Genomic DNA, 20,870 nt, shown 5'->3' on the forward strand with positions numbered 1-20,870 from the left:
TTTGTTTTTGTTTTTTGTCCTTATATCTCCAGCACCTAACCTGGCATGTAGTAGTAATTCAACAAATTTTTGTTGGATAGAGAGAGATTAGGTGAGTCACATGGTTACCAAGTAAACAGACCCCTGTGACCTGTCAGGATGCACATCCCGGCCCTTTCCCACCTTGTTCCTTCTTTCTACCTGTCTACACAACTGCAACCCTTCTGCTGGGATGAAATGTGAACTCAGTTTCAAGACTGCTTGAGCTGAGTATGCAGAAGAACAGTGTGGAGAAGAAAAATTGCTCTTTCCTGGCAAGAATTATGCTCTCAGTAACTTTCTAGTCCAATAAATAAAACATAATTGCTACACCTCGGAGTTCAGTTCCCTACCTAGAAGGTAGTCATGGTATTTGAATCAATAATTTTTTGAGCCAGAGGCCTGGAAGTCTAAACCCACAGTGATCTCAGGTTTAACAGATTGATTTTGAGAGTTTCCGAGCGTGCACTTGGGAAGTCTGGTGCTGGCTGCTGTCCTGCCCTGGACCTGCCACCCTTGCACAGCCTCTTAGGTCAGGGCCATTAGAGTGAGACCATATGTTTTCCTTTCCCTTGTAGACCACCATGCGGGACCTGTCCCAGATGCTAAAGAAAATGCCCCAGTACCAGAAAGAGCTCAGCAAGGTATGACAATCCCAAATGACTGATTTGAATCTTGACTATAATCAACTTCAGTAAGACCTCTCAGAGCCCCACTGCACTGACTGATCCACTGAAATCACAGGTTTTTAATCAACTTCTGGTTTTATTAGGAAAAGCTGAAAGACTGGACCGACAACTTATTTCCTATGACTTTCTTTTCTCCTCTTCATCTGTTTTCTCTCTTTATCCTTCAATTCCTCACCTCATGGGCCTCTCCCCTGGGCTGCTTAAGTATTCTTACGGCATGGCAGCTGGACTCCACGAGTGTGAGTGACCGAGGGAGAGAGCCAGGAGGAAGTCACTGTGCCTTTTCTGTCCTGACCTGGGGTGTCCTACATCATGTCCTCCATACTCTCCTTTAGAAGCGAGTCACTGAATCCAGCCCACGCTCAAGGAGAGGGGAATGAAGCTCCACCTCCTAGAAGGAGGGGTAACAAAGGATCTGTGGACACATTGTGGAACCATTATGCCACCCTACCCCCATATAGGATTCCTTCATCTGCTTGACTCCTTTGGAATGCGGTTTGCCCCTACCTCTCCTGACACAGAACTTTCTGGCGTGTTCTGCCATGTTTGTGTTCTGCTTCAGTGCGTGTTTTACCTCCTTTACGAGGCTGGAGACTCCCTGGTGCATTGCACAGTGTTTATACCTAGTAGGTGCTCAGTTTATGCTTCATGCATCCGTGAGTGATTTCTGGATCATAAACTCTGCTTTTTCCTAGTATTCAACCCACCTGCACCTGGCCGAGGACTGCATGAAGCATTACCAAGGCACCGTGGATAAACTCTGCCGAGTGGAGCAGGTGGGACCTTTTCCTTCTCTTTCTGCCATCCCCGTTGACCCAGCTGAATTTTAACATGTGACTTTGAACATCCTGCAGAATCATAGGATAGAGAGATGGGGAAGTCTACTAGATCATGTTGTCTCAACTCTGGAGCCAATGCACTTCCGCTCTCAATGGTAGGGATTAGACTGGTCTGGAATGCTGTGCTGTTTGGATTTTGCATGTCTGACTCTCCACAGGCTCCCTGGAGTGTCTGAAGAGAGATGTCTGGAACTCTGAGCCCTACACTGACAGGGCTGGCTGAGGTTTATATTCCGAGTGTATTTTCCTCCTGTGGTGGCCACACCGGTTTTGGAAACCTAGATGAGAGAAACTAGGGTAGTAGCATGTCAGAAACTCACCACAGCCTCCCTGATCATAAGTAGGACTGAAAGTCAGCAGTTTGCGGTTTGAGCTCTGTCTCTGTCACTGGTTTGTTTGATGTGCCTGTTTCTGCTTTGCTTTCCTCATCTGCAAAGGGAAATAACAATGCTGCCATAGTTTCCAGGAGTGTTTTGTGGAGTCACTAATCCTGGCCCTCCGTTCTCCAAGCGAGAACTTCACTCAGCTAGGGTCTGCTTCCATGGGAAGGCAGGGCATTCGAATGTGAGGCCTCAGCGGGAACGAACAACTCAAGTCCTTGGTGTGAAGCTAAGATCTACACCGTCCGGTGTGATGTGACGAGCCAGCTTAGGTTTGTCAGACCTGTCCTGATTTCTTGGCTCTCTTCTAAGGGGCAGTGGCCCCCTAAAAACCCATCAGTCTCACAGCTGATCTTGGCAGGTGCAAGGTCCTCTCCAAAAGAACTTGACTGTCCAGAAAACAGGTTATCCCTACATCAGTAAAAGTGAAGTTGGGATGAATCCTTGGAAGTGTACATTTTTTTCAGAATTGCTCCGTGGTATTTGTTGAACCGGTTATGTTTAATTTGACCTTTAGAGAGTATTAGATTTGGGTCCGGCTAAACAAACGGCTGTTGAGGCTGGCAGTGGCTCTGAGAGGTAAGAAGGCCTGGGGGCACCCACCTTCCTTGACCCAGACAGACCTGGGTAACCTCAAGGTCCTGATGGTTATGGACTCGTGGGATCTTAGAGAAAAAGGGAACCTTCAGGTGAGCCCTGTGTGGGTTCCCAAGGGAGTTGCAGCCTCTGGTCTCTGAGAACAGAGTAGAATGGTTGTTGATTTGCCGAGGCTGATGATGTGCCTTCTCCAGCCTGTCGACAGCCGATCTGACTCTTGCCTGAGTTGGGAAGCGGGGCTGTCATTGTGCTCTCTCTCCTCTTCCTTCTTTGGCCAGCCCTTCTCTCCTCCTTCATCTGCCTGGGTTGGGTTTGCAGGTTCTAGAGCCCTTTTTTTCCTACTCATCTTAAAAGTGGTTGGAGGGGCGCTTGGGTGGCTCAGTTGGTTGGGTATCGACTTCAGCTCAGGTCATGATCTTACGGCTCGTGCGTTTGAGCCCTGCATTGATCTCTGCTGACAGCTCAGAGCCTGGAGCCTGCTTTGGATTCTGTGGCTCCCTCTCTCTCTGCCCGTCTCTCTCTGAGCCATTCACCCTCTGTCTCTCCTTGAAAAATAAACATTAAAAAAAAAAAAAGTGGGTTGGAAAATTAAAAACAGGTTAAAAAATGCAGAGTAGTTAAAACTCAAAAGGCACGTCCTTCAGAGCCAAGGGGAAGCACAATGGGGAGAGTCTAGCTAGGCAGGCGCCCCTTAAGATGCGAAAGCTCTTCATGTGCGGGACGTGCAACTGACTCGGCCCCGATCCCTCAGCAGAGCTCTGTACCTCTAGAGGCCCCACCGGAACGGAGGCTTGACCTGAGGACGTGGCCCAGGTGCACGGACACTCACCCGAAGGGAGCAGCCTACTTTCAGACAAGATGGCAAAAAAATCAACGATGGTTTCTGTTTTTTGCAAATTGAACCCCGGGGCTGTCATCAGTTCTCACTGGCGCCACGGAACGTAGTGCTAGTGACGCCAGTGCAGATTATGGTGCATTGTGGGAGCAGAAAGGACGTTCCCCAGTGAAGCGACCGATCCTATTTATGGTCTACAATCGTCTAATTGTTACCATCCGTCCAGACTGTCACCGGGAGTGGGGCCAATATGGTGTGTTTTCTGCAGGACCTGGCCATGGGCACGGATGCCGAAGGGGAGAAGATCAAGGACCCTATGAGAGCCATCGTCCCCATTCTGCTGGATGCAAATGTCAGCACTTATGACAAAATCCGCATCATCCTTCTCTACATCTTTTTGAAGAACGGTAGGAACGGCGGGCTGGAGAAGAAGGGATAGGTGCTCTCTTGGGCAAGTGAAGTGAGGGAGAGAGAGAGGACAAAGTAGGAAAGTTTAGGAGACACGGAAAGGGGTATTATTTAGTAAGGAGTTCCCAGGGGCTCTTGACATTTGGGGAGATGAAGGTAAATCAGTCGGAACTAGAATTGAATTCAAGAGTTAAGAAAGGTGAGGCGTCTATGGAAGAGGACGGGTGGGGGCAGGGAGAGCCCACTGACAGCAAAGCCAGTTTGTGAGGGCTCGTCTGCCAGGTGCTTTAACTTGCATCACGTTAGTACTCTCCACCTTTAAATAACTGATTTTTACCCACATCACAGTTGGGTTACCGTCCACTGTGCAGATGGACACGGAGACTCTTGACTTTGATGTGGGCAGGGGTGGGCAGAAATGGCTGGGAAGCAGAAGACGGATGGAAATATAGACCATGATGGGGCAGTTGCTGAAGGTCACAGCCTGGGGCAGAGTGGCTTGGGTGGAATGGAAATCCTGATTTTGTCTTCATCTTCCAGTAAAGTTGATGCGGTGAAGACTCATTTCTACTAATCCTGAGGAGGAGAAGGGGCACCATCCCCCCTCAAGCGATTGGCTCTGCTTCTGAGTGTGTGATGTGCAGTGGCTGGGTGTGGTGACAGGGGTTTTGTTCTCTTAGGCATCACTGAGGAGAACCTGAATAAACTGATCCAGCATGCCCAGATCCCCCCAGAGGACAGCGAGATCATCACCAACATGGCACACCTGGGGGTGCCCATCGTCACTGATGTAAGGGGCCAGTCTTGCATGTGGGGAGGGAGAGGCAGAAGGGAAGCTGGCATGTCTTATCTGTTCTCCCCTGAATTACTTAAGGTGGCTTAAGATACATACACTAAACATTGAGGAAGAGAAAACATAAAATCAGAGGAATAAAGGTATAGATGTAGTAAAATAGAAGTGAAACTCCCAGAACCAAGACGTGCACATCCAGGAGTTGCACAGAGTCATTAAATCTGTGTCTGAGCCAGCCCCAGCCCACGCCAGCTTCACCCCCCATGTCTTGAGGTCAGTCTGGCCGTGTCTTTGCATACCTGGGTCCAGCATCTTCTGTGAGAGCGGGAGCACAGTGCTTAGCATCAGGCGGGTTTGCCACTTGGTTTGTCACTGAGCCAGGCCAGAGCAGGGAAGCCTGACCATACAGGCACTCCAGAAGAGGCTGGGGGCCAGAGGACTCCAGAACTTGAGGAAGAGGCCCGAGCACTCTTTGGAGCTCTCTGCTAGGAACCTTCCCGTGCACCTGCTTCCTGTGAGGAGTCTCTCACTCAGCAGTGCTGTTAAGCTAGAGTTGCAAATGCGCTTCTTTTGGAATCTTAAAGTCAGAAACTTTGTCCCAGAGCCCAGACCTGAGACCTGTAACGGGTGGTTTGGTGTTTTTTGACCCTTGTTCAAGAGGGACCCAAATGGGAATGGAGATGGCTTACCGATGCACCCCAGACTGTTGAAGCAGAAGCAAAGACCAAGTCCTACACAAAGCTGCCTTTTCTCCTATAATCGAAAACAAAAAAATTTTTTTAACTACCAGGATTTTTTTTTTTTAATGGAGCTTCTGTGTTTGACCTGCATTTGCCATTTTCCGTGGCTTTAAAGAACCAAGTTTGCTCCACGGGGCACATGCTGGACTTTTCCAGGAAAACCTCTCCCACTTAGCCTCTGCTAGTGCTGACTCTCTGAAGGGAGTGCTCTGGAGCAATTTCCCGAGGCCAGCAAGGTCGCCGGGGCCCAGGTGACCCGTGACTCTGTCTAATTTCGCGTGTGTTTGTATTCAGTCCACCCTGCGCCGCAGGAGCAAGCCAGAGCGGAAGGAGCGCATCAGTGAGCAGACCTACCAGCTCTCACGGTGGACTCCGATCATTAAAGACATCATGGAGGTCAGCGAGGGAGGGGTGTGAGGATGTGTGTGGGACAGCCCAGGCCCAGAGCTCTTCACTTACAGGCCCAGAGGCCTCCAGCTTCACCTGATGTGGGGTGATGGTGACAGCCTGGGGTTGTCTGTCCCTGAGGATCTGTACCCAGTCTCGGGGCTCATTTAGGCCCCATAGCCTTGTCCTGAGGGTTTAGGAAGAACAGCCCCCAGAGGCCGCTAGATGCAGATTCCCATGATCCGTATGACTTAGCCCCATAGGGTTGGTGCCGTATCCAAAGAACCAAACACATCCCAGCATCTGCAGGTCACATGAGTCACAAACACCACACTAAGGGTGCGGGTATGGAGGGGCTTTCAGCATTCACCTGAGCCAGCCCCTCCCTAAGCCTCCCTGTCAGTCAGGGACCCCGCCCTGCCAGGCATGTTTCTGCCTCTGCTCTTCTGTTCACATCCATCCCTTGCCTGCAGTGCTGTCCCCTTCCACTTCTGAGCCCTGCCTTCCCTCAAAGTCCCTGTCAGGTCTCACCGTTCGCATACACCGCCCCCGTCTGACCGCCCAGCACCACGGAGCCGCCCTGGACTCCTGTAGCATGTATCGGAGATGCGCTTTACGTATATGTATCCGCTCAGTGTTTGGAGTCAGCTCTTTATACCTTGGCCTGTGCCCTCAGCTGATGTGTCCTCTGGGCATGGCAGGTGTCTTGTATTTGTGAATGTGAGGTGTCCCTCTGCTCCTCGCCTATAGCATGAAGAAACCCTGCTTAGAATCCTGCCCCACTGGATCTCCAGGGTGGGTCTTAGAGGCACCCTGTCCAGCTCCTGCTGTCCACAGGCGGACAAGACTGGGGTCCGGACAACGAAGGGGCTTTCCCAGAATTCCTTTGTCAATCCACGCAGTCCAGGTGTTCTGCTGAATTATGAGTTAAAATAAGTATATTTTAAATATATATAGTGAGTCAGCTTCCTATTTTTAAAACCCACAAACCAAAGGATGGGTGAACATGAGACATCTAGAAACCAATTGGATTTCTTTGTAATGTAATTAAAGCCCACCCCTCTGTCTCATTCGCTCCTTTGTTCTCTGCTCCCTTTTCCTACCCCGCTCCGCAGTCCCCTGGAGAGACATGTGCGTAGGCTTCACATGGTAGCTGCTAAGAGGAGTGGAGATTTCTAGGCAGCGGGAGGTGCCTAGCTGGCATCCACCCACTAGATGATTAGACCCTTGGAAAACTGAGGATATAAAGTCTTGTCTTGCATGAGAGACAATGCCTGTGCCGAGTTTCTACAAAACTGGTGGCAAGTGCCAGGAATTTATTAGAATGCAACATTTATAACCTCACATAGACGTAAAAGAAGAAGAAAAAAATTGGAAGGGAAGCAAGAAAAATTAATGCACTTTTTTGGTCTTATTTGTTTATTTTGAGAGAAAGAGTGAGCGCTCGCAGGGAAGAGAGAGAGCAGGAATCCTAAGCAGGCTCCACACTCAGCACAGAGCCCGACGTGGGGCTTGAGCTCACGGCCATGAGATCATGACCTGAGCCGAAATCAAGAGTCGGACACTTAACCGACTGAGCCACCCAGGCGCCTCGTGTTTTGTTATTTATTTTTTATTTGGGGGAGAGCACAGGTGGGCTAGGGGCAGAGAGAAGGGGACAGAAGATCTGAAGCAGGCTCTGCGCTGACAGGCTGACAGCAGTAAGCCTGATGTGGGGCTGGAATTCATGAACTACAAGATCATGACCTGAGCTGAAGTTGGTCGTCAACCACCCACCCAGGTGCCCCTTGTTATTTTTAAGATTTATTTACTGGCGCTGCTGGTGTCTCAGTCAGTTAAGCACCCAACTCTTGGTTTCAGCTCAGGTCATGATCTCACTGTTTGTGAGCTTGAGCCCCGTGTCAGGCTCCGTGCTGGCAGTGCGGAGCCTCCTTAGGATTCTCTTTCTCCCTCTCTCTGCCCCTCCCCTGCTCATGCGTGCTCTCTCTCTCTCTCTCTCTCTCTCTCTCAAATTAAGATTAAAAAAAATTTTTTTAATAGAGTTTATTTAGTAATTTCTATACCCAACATGTGACTCGAACTCACAACCCTAAAATTAAAAGTCACATGCTCTTCGGATTGAGCCAGCCAGGCGCCCCATTGCAGTTTTTGTTTGTTTGTTTGTTTTTGAACTGCAAGGTCGTTAAGGTCTTCTTCATGAGCAGACCTACGGACTTTTCTCCACGTCCATGCTGAGCGCCGTGCTAGGCACCTGCAGCAGGCAGCAGGGCAAAGGAGCTCTGGTTGTTGCAGATTTGGCCATGTCGCTTTGCCAAGTGACTTGTTCCTTGAGTCATCTTGCCTTGGTTCTGTCAGCCCTTCCCAAACAAAAGGCAAGCCTAGTATCTGTCTCTTTTCTTTCCAGGACACTATTGAAGACAAACTCGATACCAAGCACTACCCGTATATCTCCACCCGCTCCTCTGCCTCCTTTAGCACCACCGCGGTCAGGTGAGTGGGAGTCCAGAGCAAGCAGGTGGGAGAAGGGGGACCGTCGCTGGGTGGTTGTCGGCCGCACGGTGGTCCTGGTATGACACAGCATCCACAAGAACCCTCCCCCGGCTTCTCGCCACAGCCAGAGTGCAGGCCTGGTGCTTGGAGCAGCCCGTGAGGCCCTCCACTCTCCGGCTTCCCACTCCTCTCTGACGCATCCCTTACTCCTCCCGTTTTTCTCTCCACTTCTGCCACGCTGGCCGCCTCCTCTGCCCGTGTCAGGCACACTTCTGCCTCAGGACCTTTGCACTTGGCTTTACCCTCTGCCTCAAACGATCTGTCCCCGTACGTTTTCAGGACTTGCCTCTCATCTCCTTCAGGCCTTTAAAATCAACTGTTACTTTGCCCCGTCTTCTCTAACTATCCTGTTTTAACATCGCACTACACCAGTGTTCCTAGCAGCATTATTCATAATAGCTCAAAAGTGGAAACAACCTAAATGTCCATCAGCTGATGAATGGACAAACAGAACATGGCATACTCATACAGTGGAATATTATCCAACCAAAGGAATGAAATACTGACACGTGTTCCATGGCCGAAGCTTGGAAACGTTGCACTAAGTGCAAGAGGCCAGTCACAAAAGTCCACATGTTGTGTGATTTCATTTGTTTGAAATGTCCAGAATGGGCAAATCTGTAGAGATGGGAAGTAGATTAGTGGTTTCCAGGGACTGGGGATGGGGGTGGGGTGGGGGAATGGGAAGGGACTGCTAACGGGTATAGGGTTTCTTTTTGGGTTCTTTTTGATGAAATAGTCTAAAATTGATTGTGGTGATGGTTTGCAATTCTGCAACTATACTAATAAGCATTGAATTGTATGCCTTTTTTTCTTTTTTTAAGTTTATTTATTTGGGGCACCTGGGTGGCTCAGTCGGTTGAGTGTCCGACTTTGGCTCGGGTCATGATCTTACGATTCGTGAGTTCAAGCCCCCCACATCAGGCTCACTGCTGTCAGTGCAGAGCCAACTTCGGATCCTCTGTTCCCCTCTCTCTCTGTCCCTCCCCCACTTGCGCCCTTTCAAAAATAAATAAATATTTTTTTTAAGTTTATTTAATTATTTTGAAAGAGAGAGAGAGAGAGAGAGAGAGAGGGAATCCCAAGCAGGCTCACGTACCTGGGACACTCAGACATTTCTCAGCTTTGAGATGCGAGTAGACAGCAATCCATACTTCTGTCCCTGGTTCTCCAACACTGTGGGTTTTCTTAGTTGCCTGTGGTGCCTTCCAGGGTCTGTTTTCAAAAGCTTTTCCTCTTGTTCCCCTCTTTGCCACGCATCTGGAAACCTTCCTGCTGTGCCCTGAGATGGCATCGGAAGGCATTTTGCCCCTGGACTCTCGTTGGCCTCCCTCATCGGTGTGGTCCAGGCTGTTCCCTGGCCCACGGTGGCATCAGAGCCGGGTGCTACTCGGTTTTTGTCAGCAAGAGCTTGATGTGGCTCCTGAGAACATTTCAAGGCTGAATGAACATTTGAGCTTGGAACAGGAGCGCCACTAGCTCCAAAGAGGGCATCCCGGAGCACCGGAGTAGCTGGCAGTTCCCAGGACGAACCCTCCACATGTACCTCTCTATCCCCTGCTCCTGCTGTGCCCACCCATCTTTGTCCCCCACGCCCGGCCTGCTGGCCTCACTTTTAGACCTTCCCTTGGGCCCAGGCCGGAGGTCTGTGGCACCTGTGGCGTTATGCATCCCCTCTGATGCCAGTAGAGGCCAAATGTTTATTGCCAACATTGGAGCAAAATACGAAATCCCCAGTGTTGCCCTGGCCAGGCCGGTGACGATGGCACGCTGTCAGATGATTCTCTCTGTGTTGGCCCACGTGCGCCCCTGGCACCTTCAGGATTTTGGAAAGTGACTTTAATGCTGTCGTAGTCAGGGAGAAGGGCAGAGATTTTGCTAGAGACTTGGCCTCCTTGTTTTGCTTTGATTTTTGTTTTCTTTTCCCCATTTTCTTAACCTGGAAGCAACCCATTTCTCATTGTTCCTGAGGACAAGGTGAAGACCTACTAACAGAAGCCCAGGGGCAGAGGAGACACCTTTGGGAACTGTCCCACCACCGAAATGCCTGTCTTTCAGGGGGCAGCTCAGTGTCACGTCTTCTGGGAAGACTTTTCCAATGATGCCCAGATGACGCTAGAAGGCGTGCATGTCCCTGTGGCACCGAGCCCCTCCATCGCAGCACGATCCTGACCTTCCTTCTCCCCGCCCACCCCAGTTAAACCACGAGCTCTCGGTGGGCATGGCTGAATCTCGCCGCGGGTTGGCACCTTGGTGCTGGGGGAGGCCCTGGTCAGGTGAGGTGCTCGCTGTGTGAATCAGGGTGTACCAGCCTGAAGACAGGCCTTGACTCCATCGTCACCGCTCACTGCCAGCAGAGTGTCCCAGACAAGCCTAGAAACCTGTACGCTGGAGGGCGGAAGCTGACGACCATCACGAGGGGCAAAGCTGTGGAAGGTGACACGTCACGCTTGAAAGCTGACTTGAGCCTGCCTGTCACCTACATGCTTCCAAGAGAGTGACAAGGTCACAGCATGGGTAGCCCAAGCACTTGATAATTTGCACAGCAGTTCAGTTCAACCAACACTTACTACTACTCTGTTTTGGTCACTGGTGTACAGAGCGAATGTGTAAACAAGTCATTGAGGTATGAAGTGATAAGTCCTCTGAGTACAGATAAACATAATTAATCTCTCTCTCTCTCTCTCTCTCTCTCTCTCTCTCTCTCTCTCTCCCCCCCTCCCCGCCCCCTCACCCCCCCCCCAGCGCCCGCTATGGGCACTGGCATAAGAATAAGGCCCCAGGGGAGTACCGCAGTGGTCCCCGCCTCATTATTTTCATCCTTGGGGGCGTGAGCCTGAACGAGATGCGTTGTGCTTATGAGGTGACCCAAGCCAATGGAAAGTGGGAAGTGCTAATAGGTGAGTGGGGGCATGTGTTCTAGAGGGAAGGGGCTGCTTCATCGCACTTCGATCCATTCCATGCTTTGGTGTTTCATTCTGTCTTCACTTCTCCATTGCCCCTGCAAAACATAGTCTCTAGACACGTTCGGGGACGGCAGCAAAGGGGCGAAGGGTTCTTTCCTCGTGTCTGCACTGTGTCTCATGGTGAGAGGCAGCTGCAAGCGGTGGGAAGTGCCTGATCACAGACACCGACAGACCCAGGCTCCCATTCTTGCTCGGCCACTGCCGAGTGGGTTACCTTGAGCAAGCACCCCACCTCTCCATGCTGTGATTTCCTTACCCAGCCAAATGGGGTTGTGAATACCCGCTTACAGCTTTGTACTAGGCCCGAGGTGGGACTTGTCTCTTTGCTGGCATTGGGCCTCCTGTTCAGAAGACGCTCAGTGAATGGAAGGTAAATTATCGCCCCCTCCTTTACCTGTCAGTTGCAGATAGACACAGTGTGTGGGCAGATACTGCCCGAAACACACGGGCCTGACTCCTGGACTCTGCTGAGGGTTCCCCATCAATTCCGGTTCCTACGACTCCTAGGTCTGCCATGTACCCTTTCTGGTATTTCCTGCTGGTTTTCCAGAAGAAAGGAAGCAACTCGTTAGACCTGACTTAATGCAGCGGAAGATTTTATACCTTTTACCTGCCTGTAGGAGCTTCCAGTTTCTAGGGCTGGAAGGGGAAGAGTGAGCTGAGGAGAATCACGCTTTCTCCAGACGCCTTCCTTTTGCCCCGTCTTGCCCTTAACAAAATGGATTTGCACCTGCCTGGGGCTGCCTCTTGACATTGACTGACCCAAGGTTATGAGCACGTACTGCCCTGGCCTTTCCCCTGATCTCTAGAAGATGTGTCAGTTTTATACCCCTACTTCGGGGTGACCAAATTCCAGTGTGCCCGGCGCTCTCAGAGTGAGCAGGTCCTGCAGACCAGTCCACGTGGCCATTCCCGGTTGTGTCAAGATGGACCTGTTACTGTCAACCCCCTTTCTAGATACCACACCATTCAGTGGAGAGATTGGATATCCTCTCCCTCCCCTCCCCACTCCCTGGAGCTTCCCCGGCGGGTCACCCTTTCTCCCCGTATCGTTTTTTCCTTTTTGTTACATAGACGCCGGGATAAAGCTCTCTCTGTCCCCTGCTCGTGTGTACGTTGCATGCACGTGTCGGAGAACTCTCAGCTCAAACACAGCTTTGCGGGGCCGAAGCTGTCACAGCCAGGCTCTGGTGTAAATTTCCCTCTTCAGCTTTGGTCCTGACTTGCAGTTCCCTGTTGGGGGGTGGAACCCTGGGGCGATAACGGTGCCCGTGCAGATCCACGGAGGGGCCTTGCGCAGACAGCTGACGTCCGCAGTGTGGCCTCGCCTGCTTGGTGCATGCCGGCTGTCCTTGCGGCCTGTGTGCGTGTGCACGTGCGCGTGCTCGCGTCTTGCTTTCTCATACCTCATTGGCTGCATAAAACGTAGGCCTAACTTGGCATGTTCCTGTAACGTACCTTTGTTCAAGCAGTCAGCTGGCCTCTGTTCTCCCGCAGGTTCTACTCACATTCTTACTCCCACCAAATTTCTCATGGACCTGAGACACCCCGACTTCAGGGAGGCCTCTAGGGTATCTTTTGAGGATCAGGCTCCAACAATGGAGTGAGAGCCAAAGAAACAAAGTAAAAGCAGCTTATTACAGAAAAGAAACTCTTCCACTCTGAAGGGTTTTCTTTGATTATTCCGTCACTCTTTTTCTTTATTTTTCCCTTTTCAGTTTATTTATTTGATTTCTTTTCAACAAGAAAATGCTTGCAGTTCTTAACACCGATTGAAAATGTGTCCGATGCTGCCTTCACAGACCCTGCCGCGAGAGCCTCTGGGCCCCGGCCTGCCAGCTCACTCGTGCCCTGGGTCACCTGCTGTTCAGTCAGGCAGTGCAGCCCCCTGGGTTGTAAACCAAAAATGATCATGACTGCTATGACCAGTCCTTCGGAGGGACTGGAAGCCGAGGGATACCGGAGGCACGGCACGCAGGCCTACCGGCCCGGGGTGTATCTGTGGGCACCAGGCAGGGAATGCGTAGCGTCCCGCTTGTGACATGGTGTGGGAAGTTGTGAGTGAGGCCAGTAGGCGTTCAAGGGACTGTCCTGTCCAAGAAGGCAGAACTCCAGTGGAGAGATCCATGGGCACCTGATCGTGGGGAAGGCTCATCGGAGTGCGTCAGGATAGACTCCGTGTCAGTGGTAGTTAGACGCGTAAATTCCTTTTTTCCGGGGCAGGCACTCGTCCCAGGGAACTGTTGCTAAGGGGTGACAGGGTCACGAGCCACCACGTACTTGATGAACTCCAGCCACCAGTGGAAATCTCGTGTCTCGTGTTCATCTGGGGAAGATGGCCCTTCGTAGTCATTTACTCTCTCAGTAGTTGCTTTTATTTTCATTCTCCTGTGGGTATTTTTCCAGGGTGGAGTTATCACACCCCTCTCTCTCACTGAAGTCTGTTAGTGAGATCTGAGAACCTTTGGGTAAAAATCTGTTCTTACCACGGTGTGCTGTTCGAAAGAGCGTCTTCTCTCTCCCACCACGCTTGTGCCTTTACCTGTTACCCAGGAACCGGCATCTGTCTGGTGGACTATCCAGACTTTCTTCTCATCCTCATCCCTTCCCCTCTCTTGCCGTCCCTCGTATGTCCCGGGAACCTCCTGTGAAGTGTTAAGCGGCAGACGCATACTGAAGAAGTCCATTGTAGCATTAGTTATTCTGTAGTTTCCTCACACAGCCTGTGAGGAGGCCACAGTCTGCGCACCTGCCCTCATGTACTTCACCGACGACGTCCCTGCCCCTCTCCCGCCCAGACTGACATGTGGCCTGGTGAGTCAGAGAGCATGAGTCACCTGGAGCAGTCGGGAGGCCTAGACTCTTGCCCCGGTCCTGCCAGGAGCACGCGTGGGACTGCAGGAGGTCCTGCCCCCGCCCCCCAACCAGGGCACAGAACGCAGAATGCGGGGAGGCTGGGTCCTGGATCGCAGGGCCCCAGGTCCTGAGCTCTGACCATCTAATTCAGCAACTCGGATCGGGTGCCTCAGCGCTTGCGGTCCTGCCCTCGTGCACCCGTGCTCTCTGGTACACCTCAGGGGACTGGGCTGTCAGAGCCATGACCGGGGCGGGGCGGGGGGAGGGGCACTGGAAGCGTGCTTGTTTGTATAAAGAGAACGTGCTCCATCCAAAACGGGACTCGCTCTAAAGGTCGGGACAGGCAACTGTGCGCTTTGTCTCCTCTCCTTCCTGTGGCCGAGAGACGGCTCCCCCGGGGCACTGGTGAGGGGAGAAGCAGCACGTGGGTCACCTGCACGGTGCGGGGCGGGCTGGCCGTGGCCCTGCGCTGCCTCCCTCTAGACAGTGCCGCCAGTGGGCGGTGGATAAAAGCAATTGTGAAGAACACAGCCATCGTTTAGAAGCACCTTGGTTGCTTGGCAATCAGACATCTGGTTCTGTGTGCAGATGGCAGGGAGGTGATCGGTATTTGCTGCAGGATGTATTTTCAGACTTACGGAAGGAAAGATGTTCAGTCCAGGCTTTGGTGGTGGCAGACCACTTGCAGGGTCTGAAAGACCTGCAAACCCAGAGCCCGGGGGCTCCAGCTAGGATTCACTCTGCGATCCCCTGCCTCAGAAGCAGCCTGTCCTTTGTAGGCTGGTGTTCTTTGTTTTGTGCTCAGTCAGCATAGGTTCTCGGCTGCCATCTGAGCAAAGAACACAAATACTCGAGTTGTGTACTCGTGGCTTCTGAAATGCTTTTTGGGGCAGTGTCGTGTTTTAGAGAGTTCCTTTAGGAAAAAGCAAGGCACGGAGCCCTAATCCCAGGGAGGTCAGAAGACAGATGAAAATCTGACTTGCCTCCTTCTGTTGTGATTGTCCGGTGACCAGAGACTAGGACAGTGCGGGCCGGGAGCAGGACGGGTTGTCTCCGGCCAGAGTCGATGTCTGCAGTTGTCTGCAGCAACTTAGCTTCTAGGAGATGAGTTTTCCTGCTCGGCAGTGAACGAGAGCATCCCTTGCCGGCTCCCCGCGTGGGTGCCAGTGCCCACTGATCCTCCGGCCCCTCTCTCCCCCAGGTGCCGGGTGAAGGGGGCCGGCTGGGCAGCCGGAGTGCACAGGTGTCCCCAAGCCTCACTTCCATTGCATTAATCAGTCGCCTCCATGTTGTCCAGAAGTGAAGTCTTTGCTTTAGGTTCTCACCCCAAGCTCTGGGGGAGGGTTGTATTAAAAGTACCAGCCTTGAGGGAATGTCCAAGAGGCTATTGGGAGCCGGTGGAAGAGCCATACACAGCACTTGCACTTCAGAAAAAGGGTTTGTTTTTTTTATATTAAATATTTCACTTTATTCCCAATTGGAGTCAGACAAGTCTCATGTTTCAGTGGGACTCAGATTTGAATCTGTACCCAGAACCAACCCATTGCCCAGCTGCTATTTGAGCACTCACTTGCATGTCCCCTCCTGGGGCCGGGTGCCCAGAAGCGAGACCGACGGCATGACGTCTGGGCCCGGCCGTGCCACCAAAGGGCTGCGAACGTGCCCCCTGCCGCTCTGGGCTTCATTCTCCCACCTTCAGGACGTGGGCTGGCCAGGAGCGTGTTTCCAAAACCTGGCAGATCAGCAGACTCTCCTGGGTTGCTCTTGAATGTACTCCCTCCCTGGTGGCCCCCCCCCCCCCCCCCCCCCCCCCGGGTCTTCGGAGTCCGTAGGTCTGTGTTGGCCAAACCCAGGGATGCCTAGACCAGCTGACCTGATTTTCAGATTCTGTCAGAGAGGAAGGATTTTGTCCAGGCAGAGCTCTGGCCCACAGCTTTGACAGCCCTTTGGGTGACTTTGTTTTTGGAGACACCCACTCACATTTCTCAGTCTTGCAATCATGTAGCATAAGAGGGATGGACCCTCCGTTGCGGTTCTGGAGGACCGACGTGGGCCGCCCCCTGTGGGTTCTAAATGTGGGTTTGCGATATGTGTATCCCAAACGCGCCCAGCTCCGTTCGCGGTATTTGTGGTGGTGAAAACCTTGACGAGGACATTAAAACAGTACAGATGACTCAGTGGCAAGAATTGGCTCTCAGGGGATTCGGATCAACAACAGCTGGTCTGAATCCTTTAAAGACACCCAGTGAGTTAGGGTCCAGGAGTTCCTGAGCCTGTTGCAAAGATACTTGGCCCTGGAAGTTTTCTTCTTTCAGTCAGACTGGGACCACCAGATGGTCAGCCGTCAGGTGATAGATATTCTAGAGCATGGATTCCTTGATCTCTTTTTGGCCTCCCTCAGACCGTGGATTCGCCTGCAAGCAGGGGTCAGGAGCAGCTTGGGGTGGGTATCTGCTCAGAGGCTCCCTTTTGATTTTTCCTCTCAGTCGAGTCTACTGTCTCATTTCCTGGAACTCAGCTGGATGGCTGCGGGAGGGCATTAGGGACGGTTTCTCCGGCATGTTGCCTTTACCTGGAAAGCCCCCAAATTGATTCTGCACAGAGTACCCAGCTGTCTTCCCGGGTGTAGATGCGCAGGCTGCATGGAATTGAGGTTGGGAAGGCCCTCATTCTGGCAGTGGTTCACTGTTCAGAATTTGGCAACTGTTTTCTCATTTGGGGAGTAGTCTTTGACCTTATTTTAGGACCAGTAGGAAGATCAGTGAGGTCAGAGAAATGAGTACCTCGGGGGAAGGTGGTCCTGTAAAAATGCCCAGGGACATACTGCTGAAGGCCGCGTGGCCTTTGCTGAAGGAGCCTCGGGTCTGCAGAGCAATGGGTTGGCTTTAGAGCGCAGGGGCTGGTGGAGGCTATAAGCTCAGCACCTCTGGGAAGTAGCCGCGGACTGGTTCCCCAGGACAGTGACAGGGTGACTAGAGCTTGAACGCTGGAGGCCAGGAGGTTGGAAGAAGCGAAGCCTCTCATGCTAGAGAGGGCTTCACAAGCTTTCTGCCGGTCCAGACTTGACCAGGAAGGTTCAAGGCCTGCAGTCCCAGCAGTCACGCGTTAGCTGAGCACACAGTGGTCAAAGGCATAGGGACCCTGGTATTCGGAATCACCCCCGACAAGCCAGCCAAAGCCTTCTTTTGCCTACCGTCAGGGTGGCAGTCTGGCACCCTGGTGGTTTCTGTCCCCATTCCCTCGCCTGCACCTCCAGGGAGGCACATTTTCAAGTACGGATCTCTTTTGTTCAGTTCTTCTCTCCCACCGGGACCTCTTTCTTTGAAGCCCACTGCTGCATGTGTACAGGCCTCATGTTCACGCACCAGTCACTTCTGTTCTGTTTGAGTAAAGTCCATGTCCAAACCACACGGTCCATGCATCTTTTTTTACTGCACTTATTAGATTCTCTCTCTCTCTCTCTCTGTCTCCCTCCTTATGAAAAAGGACTTCATTTATTTTTTAATTTTTTTTTTTTAATTTTTGCAGTAGAAGTATATCTAATTCCATTAGCTTAAATTTTTTGCAAGCATTTCTAATCTCTTACAATGTGCGGTCTCTGCAAGGTAAGGCCTCAGGTACCCTGGCCCTTTCCCTTTCACACCTGAGGTCCCGCCCATCAGGGCAGCACCAGCCGGCTGGCTCCCAGAGGTCAGTGGCTTCCCCAGGGTGCCCTGCCCATCACTTCCTCCCTAGCAGGCGCCATCCTTTCCATACACAGCCCCCTACCGACCCCACCCCCTCCCCAGCCTTCCCCTGCCATATGGTTTGGAATTTCTCTCCCCGGCTGGCTTCGCCTCGAGTGCAAGAGAGAATCAGAAACGCAGCTGCCCCGTCCCCTGGCAGATGGCACTGAGCCCAGATGGAGAGGCGGGCGGGCTCCTTCCTTGGTACAGCCTGGGACCATGCCTAAGTCAGAGGATGTGTTTTGTTTATCCACGGTCCCCAGGTGCCTCCCAGGCCTATTGTGATGTGGACCCAGCTCCCGATCCCCACCCCCCTCCCTGCTTCCACTAGACCCAGACCAGGGTGGGGGCGGGGGAACAGATGCAGATCTGGGAACCGAAGGGCAGGAAAGGAAATGCGGTAGAGCCTGGAGCCAGCAAGCTCACTGTCTTTTCTGCCCCCCAGGATCCACGCACATTCTCACCCCACAGAAACTGCTGGACACGCTGAAGAAACTGAATAAAACAGATGAAGAAATAAGCAGTTAAACAAATAAGCCACCCCTCCAAAAAACGAACCCTATTCCCACAGTGCTCCGCAGCCCCTGCTGCTGCCCGCCTCGGTTACTTTGCTGACCCTGTCCCTCCACTGCCTCCCCCAGCTCTGCACGCCCTGGACGGCACTGTCGCCGCTGCGTTCTCGTGTTTAACGATGCCCTCTTCCTGTGTGAAACAAAAGAAAATAATGCATTGTGTTTTTTAAAAAGAGTATCCTCTATATGTGTCCTAAGGGGAGAAGTTCCTGTGTAAGGGACATACTGCTGGAGAAGTTGTGGAACTGTCTAGAATGAGTGGACACCTTCTCCCCATTACTATGATCCCCTGACCTTGTACATAGCCCAGTGTGACATGCGCAGATTGCTTGAGTATGGGAAGGTAGACGTTTGGGTGTTTTACAAAATCTCTTTTGGGTTGTTCCTGTTCTTTTCGGGAATCCCAGAGATGTCTGTTCCTGGAGTATTTCAAACTGAGGATTAATCTGTGGTCTCCACGCCAGTCCTTATCTACCCCTCAGCCTGCTCTCGTCCAGATACGCTTGGCGGTGAATATCAGGTGACATCGTGTGAGGTCCGAGCTGGAAGTGACTGACCTCTTTGGCTTCCCCGGTGGCTCGTCCTCCTCAGGGGCTGTGGGAGGGGCTGGAGGTCCGTGAAGTCAGGCTGGGTGCTGGCTGGCGTGCGGCCTGTCACCGCTCCTTCCCTGGCCCGCGTCCACAGCGCTGTGATCCCAAGGGAAGTAGTCTTGGGGCCTGAGTCACAGGGCCCCAGCAATCGAGGAGCAAGCTCCCGCCAGGACCTTTGTCTCTTGGAGAAGCAGTTAGGCTGGGGTTTTTGGCCAGACCTTTCCTTTCCCGGGCACCACCACCCCTACCGAACCTCTGTTTCTCAGTGGGGTCAGCATGGATGGTGCTCAAGGGCCAGGAACGGACGAGGATGGGATGGGTACTGCAGGCTCCTGGGCAGAGGGCCCTTTCTTGCAGAGAAGGGTCTGCGCACCTAAGACTTCAAACCGCCAGGAGAACAGCCTGTTGAATTTATGCAGACTCTGTTCAGATTATCCTCAGTTTAAGATACTTCATGATACTTTATTTTGTGTAGCGTGGGGTCATTTGTCGTCGTGGTTGTAAGAGAAAATGATCATTTTATTCTCTGTATAACACTTAGCTCTAGAGCAAAAATGAAAGAAGCAAATGCAGAAAGGGTGTCTCGTCATCCTCTAGACTCAGCAGCAACTCCGTTCTCCGATGGTGAGCGCACCACGTGTGCTGCTGCTGTGGTCATGAAATACAATGACAGTGGAAGTCACAAAAATGTCCTCTGCCCAGCCCCCCCGCTGCCCTTTAACCCCTGCCAACCGTGTGCATATTACTGTCTCGTGATGTCCTTGCAGACGTGGTGAGTGCTAGTTCCACGCGGCCGCCCGCTTTCCTTTCAGAGCGCGCTCCTCGCCCTCCCCGTTGGATGCTTTGTGGTGTTTTCTCAAGGCTTTGAAATCTCCCCTGCTCACTCGCATTAGTTTTCAGGCCTCTTCTGTCTCCCTTCTCCCCCTTAAGATACCTTGTTTCCTTAGGACAGAACTGTAGGTGCTCGCACTGGTTCGTCTCCTGCTGTCCCTGCTTGTTCTGTCCCCTCCCCTTGACCAGACAGGGCCCACAGTTCGGGGCCTTGTTTGTCAAACATGTTGGGTTCCTTTCTCTGTTATTTATATAAAAATAATTTATCAAAAGAATATTTTAAAAAAGCTAGTCTGTCTTGAAACTTGTTTACCTTGAAATTATCAGAATCTCAGTGTTGGAAAGTATTGAAGCACAAACATGTATCATCTCTGTACCGTTCTGTACTAAAGCACTCGAGTCTAATAAATAAATCGATCCGCACCCATTCACGGTGTCCGGGGTGTCTCCTGGCTTGGTTTCACTTTGGGGAGTCGAAGGAGAAAGGCTTCTGCCGTGGTCCGTTGCAGATGAGACCGCCACCCCGGCTGTGGCCCGAAGTCTTCTGGATCCCCGGTCAGCATCACTCGTAGTAAGATCTGTAACAGCTGGGGCGCCTGGTGGCTCAGTCGGTTAAGCATCTGACCTCAGCTCAGGTCAGGATCTTACAGTTCACGAATTTGAGGCCCGCGTCGAGTTCTCTGCTGTCAGCACAGAGCCCACTTTGGATCCTCTGTCCCCCTCTCTGCCCCTCTCCCACTTGTGCTGGCTCTCTCAAAAATAAACATTTAAAAAAAAGAAGATCTGTAACTGTCTCACATTTTAGGACAGTCCACGAAGCTTGTCTTGGGCCCCGGGCAGCAACAGGACTCAGCTTGTGGCCAAGGGAGCTCTTCCTTGTCTTCTCTCTCCTTACCTGGAGTGTCTCTCTAGCTCAGAGACTGTAGCTCCGAGACTGCAGGCCTCCATCTTGCAGATGCTGCCTGCTCACCGGCAGTGTATTTAGGGCGTGCGAGGAGGTCAATTTATCAACCTTCCCCTTCTCCTCTCTTCCTGCTGCCACACCCCCTGGCCTCATGAGCTCTCCCAATCGGATGGGGGTGTGTGTCCTGCTG

General features: G+C 52.1%; 1 protein-coding gene across 3 annotated transcripts in view; it reads left to right on the top strand.

The window, feature by feature from the left end:
* The window catches only part of STXBP1 (syntaxin binding protein 1), a 74,912-nt gene extending 54,360 nt beyond the window's left edge, over window positions 1-20,552 (top strand). The window contains exons 12-19 of one of the 3 annotated variants that reach the window (XM_049629064.1): window positions 597-662; window positions 1,403-1,483; window positions 3,627-3,765; window positions 4,447-4,556; window positions 5,594-5,695; window positions 8,091-8,176; window positions 10,982-11,136; window positions 12,700-14,197. In XM_049629064.1, the coding sequence (XP_049485021.1) occupies window positions 597-662; window positions 1,403-1,483; window positions 3,627-3,765; window positions 4,447-4,556; window positions 5,594-5,695; window positions 8,091-8,176; window positions 10,982-11,136; window positions 12,700-12,809 (849 nt within the window). In that variant the 3' untranslated portion in view covers window positions 12,810-14,197. Of the gene's footprint in view, window positions 1-596; window positions 663-1,402; window positions 1,484-3,626; window positions 3,766-4,446; window positions 4,557-5,593; window positions 5,696-8,090; window positions 8,177-10,981; window positions 11,137-12,699; window positions 14,198-18,228 lie in introns of those variants that run through there. The other 2 variants (XM_049629073.1, XM_049629083.1) reach the window with 2 other exon arrangements.
* Window positions 20,553-20,870: the final 318 nt, after the last annotated feature.

This window comes from Panthera uncia, chromosome D4 (genome assembly GCF_023721935.1).
Source record: "Panthera uncia isolate 11264 chromosome D4, Puncia_PCG_1.0, whole genome shotgun sequence".
In the NCBI taxonomy this organism is placed as follows: domain Eukaryota; kingdom Metazoa; phylum Chordata; class Mammalia; order Carnivora; family Felidae; genus Panthera; species Panthera uncia.